The 12,274-nt window shown below is 34.2% G+C and overlaps 1 protein-coding gene across 2 annotated transcripts in view; it reads right to left on the bottom strand.

Annotated features, from left to right (window-relative positions):
• LOC145240166 (meiosis 1 arrest protein-like) overlaps positions 1 to 12,274 on the bottom strand; it is a 644,978-nt gene that overhangs the window by 188,082 nt on the left and 444,622 nt on the right. For both annotated transcript variants that reach the window (XM_080103755.1, XM_080103756.1), the window contains exon 12: positions 371 to 484. In XM_080103755.1, the coding sequence (XP_079959881.1) occupies positions 371 to 484 (114 nt within the window). The remainder of the gene's footprint in view (positions 1 to 370; positions 485 to 12,274) is intronic.

Raw genomic sequence — 12,274 nt, forward strand, 5'->3', positions numbered from 1 at the left:
ATATCAAAGAACCTACTATTAATTTTATATGCTGGGCCTTTCTGATTGTATGATCATAAAATTTCTCAAGGGCATTTGTGATGTTGGGCTGTATAAGGTGTTAACTTTGGTCAAAATCGCATGTTCCTTCTTTCATCAGACTTTTTTGATTATCAATACTTATCGAAGACATTCCAGTACAAAACCTACCTAAGAACACTGCCAGATACATAAAATACATTTGTGTGAAATTTCTGGAGTCCATAGAGAATGAAGTCACACACACACCCAGAACGTTTCTTTCATATAATAGATAGATAGATAGATAGATAGATAGATGAATAAAGAAAAGTTTGAAAAAAGATTTGGTATGGAGGAGTTAGTTGTTTACCTTAACTGTTCTTTTTTGTAATCCAGATTGTGAGTTGTGTGTCACAAGCTTTTTTAGGGCAGAATACAGACCGCTCGCTTCAAGAAGGGGATTAAAAATGTCAGATTGTGGTACCTGGTTAGAAAAGAATCATGTGACTGATTATAATTATTATACAAATGAATATTTGCAACTTAGAAAATAATGAAGTCTTACAAATGTACGAAAAGAATGTAAATCTGATAATAAATTCCTAACAATAAGTAAAATTTTTTTTTTTTTTTTTAAGTAATTTAATTGATTTCTTGACAAACACAAAATAAGTTGACCCAAAAAATGCAAACCAATGGAATAATTAATCAAATGAAAAAAGTTAAACTTAATTCCTAACAATAAGTAATATATATATACTTTATATATAATATATACTTTATATATATATATTTTCTTCTTCTCAGTAATTTAACTGATTTCCGGGGATAGAATGTAAAGTACCCAAAATAAGTTGACCAAAAAAAAACAAAATGCAAACCATAGAATCATTAATCGAATGAAAAATGTTAAAATTAATTCCTAACAATAAGTAAACAAAAAATGCATTTTCTGGGGGGGTTTTTTTGTTGATTTTTTTTTTCAGTAGATAAATTTATTGCTTACTGCGACATACAGAATGATTAATAAAATTCAAAAACTTTTTTGCAATCCAACCATATTTGGTAAAAAAAAAATTCAGTCTATGTCTGAATGTTCACCAAGTTTCAGTCATGAATGTTTAACAGTCTTTGTTTTGATAGAAGACTCTATTTTAAAAAAAATCTTGTAGCATATTGACATATTTTAAAGGTGTTTTTCTTCAGATTACATGCATAATACTAAATAGATTTTAACACAAAATGATTGCTCATTTAATATTTAAAAAAAGAAAAAACAACATTAAACCATTCTTATCACCTATAAACAATTTTGTTTTATATCGTGCTATGTTTACATTATAGATCTATACGATTACTAAATACCAAATGACTCTCTACTGAGTATTTTAAGGCTACACTTTAAGGTCCATCTTGCTTCGATTCTAAACAACATCTCTCTAAAACAACCAGTATGCTTATGGATCATGTGATATTTCACTTTAATTTGGGTCTTGGCTTCCATGTTTCCATGCATGACACTTTTGAACGTTTTATCTCTTGTCAGCAAGGGGTGACTACTGGCTGGTTTCAAGTTCACGAGATATAATACTTGCAGTATAACTTGAACAGTTTGTCATGAAAAGACCTGTAAAACATTGATGCAATTACTTCTGAAATTGGGTAAGTCGCCAGTAGGTATTTCTTACTTTTGGGTCTGATAATGCTTTGTCTCAATACAAGGGCAGATCTCTTTGTTGTGTTTTATCTGGTAAGATGTGAGCATGGAATCGGGAATAAATGCTTGCAACCAAAAAATGACATTTTTGCCTTTAGAAGGTATACTTTATTATAACTTAACTAAGAGTAAAATTTCATTCTATAAGAGATAATATTAAGCTTAAAAAACTCACATTTTAACATTAGTTTGTACTGATTTTCTATTCAATTAAAATCTATCATACAAAAAATATCCTCTCATGTCATATGACCAAGCAAACAAATTATAAGTATGGCTACGCTTAACCTTTTTGAACGTTCATATAATAAAGCCTTTGAAAGAGGTTGTGAAAATGTTCAACGTTTGCAACAAATTAAAACGTTTACTGTTCTCCATCCTGATTGCTATTCCACAATGTTTCGGTCAGTGTAACCTCCAGCTTTCTTCAGGTGTATCTTGTCAAACTCGGGAATCTTTCTGTCGAATTCTTGAAAGGACCCATCGTGTAGTGGATGAAATACTTGGTAAAATTCAGAAAGTTACACTCTTTTGGAGGTTGAAGGTTCAACCCTGAGTGTGAGTGAAACTCAAAACATAGTTGTGAATTACTTAGGTCTTCTACCCAGTCATAGCCAATGGAAAGAGAGCATTCTACTCCGTGGATTAAATGAAGGGTTATGTTCGAAATTCCGCACAGATTCTTGAGTTCGACAGAAAGATTCTAGCATTTGACAAAATACACCTGAAGAAAGTTGGAGGTTATATTTAACGAAACATTGTGAAAATAATATTCAATATGAGAAGAATCCAAATAATACAATTTTCATCTTAAAAATCCAGAAACGTAAATAAAAAAGATATTGAACCAATAGTTTTTGTTATGCACAAGAAATTTTTAAGAGACCAGAGTGGCCCTTTTTTAGGGATGCTGACTTACTCTCCCCACCTGTGCTATATCATACTTAGGTGGGAAATATGTAAATACCAACTAAGGGAAAATGTCTCAACTCTAACAGTTTTCTTAGCGGGAATAAGTATTTTCAGGAAAGAACTAAAGCAAAATAAAATATAGTCATGCTGATGACATAGTGGATGGAAAAAACATAAAATAGACAAGTCTGAAAAAGCTTATAAAAAAAGGAAAGTGAAAAAAAAATTAAAGCAGACTTTCGGGTAATGCTGGGTTAGGGTTAGGGTTAGTACACAGTATGACAAGCTTATGTAATGACTTCCTTTTTGCAAAAGGTTAATAAGTTATGTAATCGGGAACAAGAAGTTTGACACTTGTCCAAAAAGATTAATTCAGAATGGATTTTCTTTTTATTAGTTTTATATTAATAGTAAAAATGTGGATGCATGCAGAAGTATTTGAATTAGCAGGTGGTTTATTAAAACCATAGGAATACGGATTGCGATATTGATCTTGTCAGTGGTTTTACATATAATGACGAAGAATTTTATATTACAAAATAGTTATTTCAATTCAATGAAAAGAATGAATTGAAAGAAAGATGAAGTAATTATGAACTGAGTAGAAATATAGAATCGAGCTAACTTTCTCCATCAGTAAAAATAGATAATATTTCAGAATTTTTTAGATAAGGATTGACAACTTTATTATTTAGACTACTCTTCTCATTTTTCTTGTTATGTAATCTCCAACTTCATTTATACACATCTTTTTGAACTTAGGAACTTCCTAGTTGTCCCTGCAGACCCCACAATTACAGAGGAACCGCAAGGCCCTGTAAACTTGCAAGGCTCCTTGGTTCAGCAGATCTGTTGTTATAAAAAAAATAAGAAAATAATTAGTAAGATAGTGACACGCAAGCTGCATCAGTCATAATGCATGAAAGTAGAAGCCCCACCCCCACTTTTAATTTTTAATCACTGAGTGAATAGATGGGTTATCCATTAAACTCAACCATAAACAGCTCAGACATGAATCAACCCTACACACCCATCCCCTCACACCTTTTATTCTTGTTGAAGGAAAAATGATGAAACAGATTCAAAGAACACCGGTTTGCGCATGAGGACAATTTTTGTTTTGTTTTTCAAATTCACTTGCCTGCCATCGTCTCAAGGCATAAGCATATGGAAGCTTATAAGAAGTTTAGTCGACCCACAAACAGATCGAGGTTGATGCATAAAAGGGATGATTTTCAGATATTCACTAGAGAAGTCAACAATGTGGGTCTCGCTTGAGGGGTGAGGGTAAGTTGTATTTTGTGGTTAGAGAGGCCTCTAAGCACGGTACTGGTTGAATTAAGGAACCTATACAAAATTACAAACGAAATTCTTTATTTAATCAATGGGGGTAGATGTTCTCATTCCAGCTGTCTGGAATAGAGTAACAAAATGTATTGACAGGAACATACAAAAGTAAGGATTGTTCGTCCAGTTGACCTACAACCTTCGTTATTCCACTGGATATCGACTGCTGCCATACAGCTTTGTCTTCTGGTATTTATTGTATATGGATCAGTTCATTCAATAATTTCCTAAGTTTAAGTAAGATATGTGGGAACACTTTAAAAATCGTCTCATCCCTAATAGGTGTGGTTTTTAATGCACTTGACACTCACTCCAGAATTTTATTTGTGAAGTTATCTCAAAGATAATGTCTATCAAGAAATTCCAGATTATGTCTGAAATCAAGATTGTCATCTCAACCCAAATCAGGGTTGTTCCAAATGAGGAATATGTCAGAATGAACACTTTTGCATGTCCTACCCAGAATTAAACCAGTTGTGCTTATCATTGAACAGCGATAAAACAAAAACTGGTGGATATTAATGACAGAAACTTTGTTAGACATAGCATTTGAAGTCTAAAAGAAAAATTCTATTGGAAAATGTTGCTTGATATGCTGTGCTACATATCAAGGGGGAAAAGTATGAACCTATTTGCCCTTCCATCTCTATCCATTACACCACATGTGATCCTATTTTGAAAAATCTGTGGAAAAGATTTGATTTGAACTGTCATTGTTTTTACTGTGTTAAAGAACTTCTATCTTCTAGACATATCTATTCCAATTACATACAATTAAATGGACTTCTCTATATTATTCAGTATAATTATCTTCATAAATGAAGTTAAACAAAGTCGAGTCTGGCCAGTACCAAGTGGGTGACCATTTAGGAATACCAGACACTGTATTTAGAAAAATGGGAAAACCTCTCTAAAAAAAACAAAAACAATTATATTCACCAAAAATATTTTTAAAAAATACAGTGACAGAATTTGATTTGGTAACTGTTGTGGAGACGCCCACTAATTAGCATACGTGGATGAACAAGATATAGATAAAGGTATCAAGTCAGCAAGACCGGGGAGCTGTGTTCGAACGCCGGATAGGCAAGACGCATGTGCCGGTTGCTCCATGAAAGACTTTAACACGCCCTCTGCCGGACAATCTTCCAACTGCAGTACAACTGCACCTTTGTAAATGTGTATTATATTTTCGTCTTAATATATTTGCTTTACCTTTACTTTCTGCATTCATGTTATTATTGATACAGACACAACAGTAATAAATTATTCAGAAATGAGTGAAGTCTTTCTTTTTATCATAGTGACACCAAATAATTTTTAGTTATATTTTATATTAATTTCATCTCTAGCCATCGAACTATCTAAATTTAAAAAATAAGTGTGGTAGGCGACAATGTATAAAATTTTTCAATACACATTTGGCATCACTTATCAAGGTCAAAAGTCACTTAAGCATAAAGGTTAATGGGAGTGTTAGTTGGACAATGACCAACACCATAAAACCATTGGAAACGATGGGTTGGATGGACATAATTTGATTATTTAAGAGACCGGTTAATTAAGTTTTTCTTAACATTGGACTTTTAAACAACAATGTTGTAGTTTCCTGTGAAGCGGGTATTGAGTTTCACAAATGGGAAGTTCTAGTTTCTAGGAAGGAAACTGTTTATAGAATTTTGGTTGGTTTTAGGTACAGAGAGGAAGCAAATAAAAATTATTTGTTGTTGTTGTGGCTAGAACAACTGTTGCTGTGAATATTTAATTGGGAGGAACCAGAAATTGAAGTTCAGTAAAGCACCTATCATGAAAATAACAATAGAATAGAGAACGTAGAATTCATAGACGTAAATAAGCATATTATACAGAATACATTCCTTGCAAAATATATGTGGAAACTTAAAAGTCCAGTGGCATTCACCATAGGCAGATTAAACAGACTTCTTCCAAAGGAGGAATTGTCATGGGAATATTGAATTCACAAGTGGCCCCTAGTTGCCTGTCTACTCCAGTCAGGGAACATGACAATGTTAGGTTTTTGCACTTCTTGCAGGAAGGTGTTGAAGTTCTACATACAGTGCTTAGTATTCCCAAATGTCACCCATCTGTTACTGACCAGATGCAACATTGCTTAATTTCGGTGACTTAATGAGAACTGGTGTGTCAATGGGATTATACTGTATATAACAGAAACTTAAAATTATATGAATTAAAAATGTATAAAATTTAAACGTTTAAAATTCGTTTTGCAACTCCCATTCATTATTTCCACTATGTCACTGTAATAATGGTGTGGAGAACCAGAGTAATAAGCGCAAACATAGAGAGGTACTGGCATTTGAACGTGAAACCTATCCGATACGAAAAATAAGATAAATGCAAATTCACGCGCTATCGTGGTTGGAGGCGGCAATATATAAAAAAGACTTCTTTTTTTTTATTCCACGGGAGTGGCAGATTTTCTCCTGCACGTGAGATTGATGTCAGCTGGGAAGAGGACAGAAATAGAATTATGACAGCAGCGGCAAGGGTGAAGAAATAGATGACTGGTTGATTGTTAAGATTCCGAATCTGACCCTTTTGATTTATTTTTTTCTCTGTTTTGAGAACAAGCAAACATTTGTCGAGTACAAACAAACTTATGTGACTAAAATATGGATTAATTCCCAGAGAAAAGCTATAGACAATCTTTCAGCCACGTAGCAAACTTCAGATTCTATTATATGATCATGGCCGGGATTGTCACTCAGTTTTGTATTCTGGGTAACTCGGCACTAAATATAGTCCAATGACATGAGGACAGCACGTGGTTGCTCTGCCAATTCTTGTATGTCCATGCTGTGTTGGAAAGAACTTTGGTATGAATGCAGCTAATTATGAAATTGGATAAGATGCTAGTTGGTAATTTCTCTCTTCTTTGCTCTGATAAAACATTGCCTCAATACCAGGATGAGTCGCTTTGTAATGCTGTGTCTGAGAAGCTGTGAGCATGCAATCTGGAATAAATGTCTACATACAAAAATAACAGACATTTTTGTCTTTAGAAAATATACTTCATTATAACTTAACTAACACTGTGAGTTCATTCTCTTAAAGATAAGATTAAGCTTAAAATCTCACATTTTGACATCCTTCAATCTTTATGTTCCAGCTTGTATTGATTTTCAATCTCATAAAACCCTATCATACACAAAACATCCTTATCAAGTTATAGGACTACACCAACAACTTATAAACAACTCTTAATCTTTTCGAAAATTCACATATTAAAGTCAACACTTCAACGACAGCTTTGCTATGACTATTCAAATCTCACCATGTGCGAACGTAACGTTTGTATGTGTTGGCATCCAAAGTTATTTCAGCAAAGTTCAACTGTCAGTTGCCGAATGACACAAATCATGGTATTATACTATTTGGGGTTATTTAAACCACCAACAATCGAGTGCAGTTCTTGATGATATTTTTAAATAAATGCAACCTCATATTTAATTTTTAAATTCCAAAGGTATTCATCATGAAATATGATTTAAAATCTACGAAAGGAGAAGATTCCGGCTCGAAAAATATTTTAAGATGATTTTTTATCTAAAAGAAACAAAAAGGTATTCAAACTGAAGTTGCATAAAAACACGCAAGATAATTTTAATCACAATTGATTATCAGCATAGCAGAAATATTAAAAAAAAAAATTGTTTTCTGCTACTTTTAATGGCTTTGGATTATTGCATGTCAGAAAAGAAAATCATTTAAAATATTTAATTTGCATCGCCATTTCAAGTGTTCTGAATGCCATCAATCGTGAACAACTAATTAAGTTTTCCTTATTTTTGGTTTTCTAAACGGTGTGATTAACAGTTTCTGTGAAACATTTATGAACTAGAATTTGGTTTTCTTGGGTTTTAAATCATATTTGATGACAGATACATTCTTGAGTTCTTTAAAATAAATATGAAGTCCGTTTATTCAAACATGTCACCGAGTACTCTGATGATTGTTAGTAGTCTGAATGAACCCAGAAAGAATATAGGTTTTGCTACGTGGGTTACTCGACGAATACTTAATATATCAGATCCTTCTTAGACAAGAGAAAAATTCAGGTAGTCCTTCATAGCCGTACATTCAAAGACCATAACATTTATGTGGGTCGATCCTTGAACCTTTATTTTTCCTGATATTCATAAACAACCTCCCTGATGAAATTGTGTCCGAGATGGATACATTTGCTAATGACATCATCTTATATACCAGACCTGTGCACATATCCAAGGCAAGAAAATGACCTCTGTAGTGGAATGGCAACATAAATTTTTCCTCCAAATCTCACTTATCCAAATTTGCTTTTACTTTCAAAATAATTAAAACTATGAATTTTTTTTTTTTTTTTTGGGGGGGGGGATAAAAAATGAAACTTGATTAAATAATGAAAGCATTCAATTACAATAAATAATTCTTTTGAGACAAACTCAATTGAAACAAAGATATTAAAATATTTTATATTAAATATTGATTTCTCACCAAACCGACATTTTCTATAAAATGTCTCTTTCATATTAAAAATTAAAAATATGGCCACATTTCTTAGATTTCTTAATATTTAAATGACAGGTTTTTTTTTGTTTTTGTTTTTTCAATACATTTTCTGCAGCTTTACAGTCTGAAAAGAAAAGGTCTTGCTTAATTAATACTTATTATATGTCGACAAAGAAAAGAAAACTAGAAAATGTTTTCCCAAAAAAACATTTTATCTAAAGAGTTCAAAGCCAATTTAACCTACAGTATTTTGTTAACTTTTGACAACTATTGTAAATGGCAGTCAGTCTTTGTCATTTACAGCAAACTACATGCATGTCCACTTTTGTCAACTAGTAACATGTATGAAAACGTTTGTCAATATGTGGTGGACTGAATGTATCTAGATTTTTATGTACTGCATTCATGTCAACTTTTTTAAGTGTGGCAGACTACATGCATACTAACTTTTAATGTTCACCTTTTTGTAACTATGGCAGATTACATGAGTATTGCCTTTTAACAATGCTCACAGACTGAATTCATGTCAATTCTTTTTAACTATAGCAGACTACATGCATATTGACTTTTAAAATTACTCACAGACTGCATTCATGTCAATTTTTTTTAAACTATGGCAGACTACATGCATATTGACTTTTAACAATGCTCACAGACTGCATTCCTGTCAATTTTTTTAAACTATGGCAGCAGAGTTACTATCTTTAAGAGCATATCTGAGAAAATTAACCAAGTCCTATCTGCTTATCCTTCAGCTAACATTCACGTATGTGGAGACTTCAATGTTCACAACGTTGAATGGTTGACCCACTCAAACAAGACCAATGATGAGGGGAGGCTCTGTTATGATTTCTTCATTGCTTATGACCTCACTCAGATTGTTCATGAACCCACCCGTGTGCCCGACAATGACGGCCAGTATGTGAGTCTACTAGACCATTTTCTCACAACTTGCCCTGAACTATGTTCAGTTTCTGCTCTGTTGCCTCTTGGATCTTCCGACCACTCTGTTGTATCAATTAAGATAAAAATGAAATATAATAAGTCCCCAGACGTACCTCTCCATCGTACAGTATATCGATACACTAATGCTGACCGGGATAGCTTCCATACATTCATATCGGATCGACCTCTGTGTTCTTTGTTTAAAAAGGATGTGTCCTCTATATTATCAGACCTGACAGAATGGTTAATTGTAGGTATACACCGCTTCATGCCCTCGAAAAAGTTCCAGTAAAAACCTAACAGCCAGCCATGGTTCTCTCCAGGATGTGCTGCTGCCATTGCACACAGAAATCATTTTTTCCACTGCTTCCAACGTAATAGATGTATGGAAACTAAAGCCGCTTTCAGGACTGCCAGCAACAATTGTAAGAAAGTAATAAGGAATGCAAGAGAGTTGTATGCTCAGTCTGTCAAGTCAAAAGTAGCTGAGCAGTGGCTTGGTTCCCACCAGTTTTGGCAAATAGCAAACAGAATCCTGAACAGAAGCGTGTGCTCTATCCCAACTATCATTAATGGACCTGAGGTAATCTCGTCAGCATCAGACAAAGCAAAACTCTTTGCCAAGAACTTTGCAGCTAATTCTACCCTTTGCGACCAAGGCCGCCAACCCCCAATATTTCCTCCTGTATCAGTAAACATGCTATGTGATATACAAATATCTGTACGTGATGTTGCCAAGCTAATCAAAAACCTTGACTCCCGTAAAGCAACTGGCCCTGACAGTATTCCACTTATAGTACTCAAAAAACTTCAACCAGAACTAGCGCCCATACTTACAAAACTGTTTAAACGTTGTCTTAAGGAGAATTGCTTCCCATCACCCTGGAAAATCTCATTAGTATGCCCTGCATTTAAGAATTCAGGTGATTGCTCATCCCCATCTCAGTACAGGCCAATAAGTCTCCTGTGCATCATGAGTAAGTTGTTGGAATCTGTTAAATACAGAAGTAATCAACCATCTCAGCAAAAATAACACACAATATGGTTTCCATTCTGCTAGATCTACAGCAGATGTGTTTACAGTTATATCTCATAGGATTAGCAAATCTCTCGACGGAGGCAACCTTTCTAGGGCAATTGCTCTTGACATATCAAAGGCCTTTGATAGGGTACGGCATAAAGGTTTACTTCACAAGATCTCTAGCTTTGGTATAGCTGGAAATGTCTTCTCAATTATTAAATCATTTCTCTCTGATAAGTTCATAAGAGTAGTAGTTGATGGGCAAAAATCAGAAGCTCACAGTATTAATGCTGGAGTCTCTCAGGAGTCCGTCCTGGGCCCAACTCTTTTTCTGATCTACATTAATGATCTTCCAAATCACATCCTAAGATTATTTGTAGACATTTATGCTGATGACACTACCATTTATGGTAGCACATCTAACACAGTAAACGACCAAGTTCTCTCTGATTCTCTCTCCTCTGATCTTGAGAATTTGGTACAATGGGGAAAGGAGTGGCTGGTTACTTTTAATGCATCTAAAACCAAGCCCCTCTCTTTACAGCATCAACGTTCTGATCCACATCTGGCATCGATTGAAATGAACAGCTCTCGTCTTGAGGAGGCCTCAAGTTTTGACAAGCTTCTGGGTCTGACCTTTACTTCTGATCTTAAATGGAACTCGTACATCAAATCTGTTGCCAAGGGTGCTGGAAAAATGGTGGGATCCTTCTATCGATCCAGTAGATATCTCACTACTGATGCAATTCTCTATCTATATAAGAGCCAGGTGCTTCCAAGGATGGAATACTGTTGCCACATATGGGCAGGAGCTGCTAGAAGGGACTTGTCCTGCCTTGATAAAGTTCAAAATAGACTTCGTAGCCTCGTAGATGTCTTTTCTCTTCACTACAACCTCTATCTCACAGAAGAGATGTTGTGAGTTTGTCTCTGCTGTATCGTTATTTTCATGGAAAGTGTTCGACTGAGCTTCACTCTATGGTCCCCCCTTGCCAAACTTTCACAAGAAATACTCGTTTAACTGAAAACATTATTAATAATTCCCTCCACTCTTTATCTGTGCCTAAACCAAAACGTAGATTCCATGAACAAAGCTTCTTTCTTAGAACTGAGCGCCTGTGGAATTGTCTTCCGTTTACCTGCTTTCCGGCTGACTACTGGTTGTCTTCAAGTCTAACGTAAATAAGTTCTTGATTAGCCATTCCCCTTGTTAACAAATTTATCGAATTTCCATTTACTAACGATTACTATATTGTCCAATTTCTACTGTACGCTCTTTAATCCTTATCCTCGTGTGGCCCCTTGGTCTTAATAAGTGTTGAGTCATATGTAAAAAAATAACTATGTGCATATTGACTTTAAAAATTACTTACAGATCGCATTCATATTAAATTTTTTGGAAGTATGGTATATTGACTTTTAACTATGCTCACAGACTGAATTCATGTCAATTCTTTTTAACTTTAGCAGACTATATTCATATTGACGTTGACAATGCTCACAGACTGCATTCATGTCAATTTTTTTAACTGTGGTAGACAATATGCATATTGACTTTTAACAATGCTCACAGACTGCATTCATGCTAATTTTTTTTTTTTTTTTTAACTATGGCAGACTATATTCATATTGACTCTTAACAATGCTCACAGACTGCATTCATGTCTATTTTTTTAAACTATCGCAGACTATATGCATATTGGGTTTTAACAATGCTCACTGACTGCATTTATGTCAATTTTTTAAAACTATCGCAGACTATATGCATATTGACTTTTAACAATGCTCACTGACTGCAT

This window comes from Euprymna scolopes, chromosome 19 (assembly GCF_053919585.1).
Source record: "Euprymna scolopes isolate OS-2025 chromosome 19, ASM5391958v1, whole genome shotgun sequence".
Classification (NCBI taxonomy): domain Eukaryota; kingdom Metazoa; phylum Mollusca; class Cephalopoda; order Sepiida; family Sepiolidae; genus Euprymna; species Euprymna scolopes.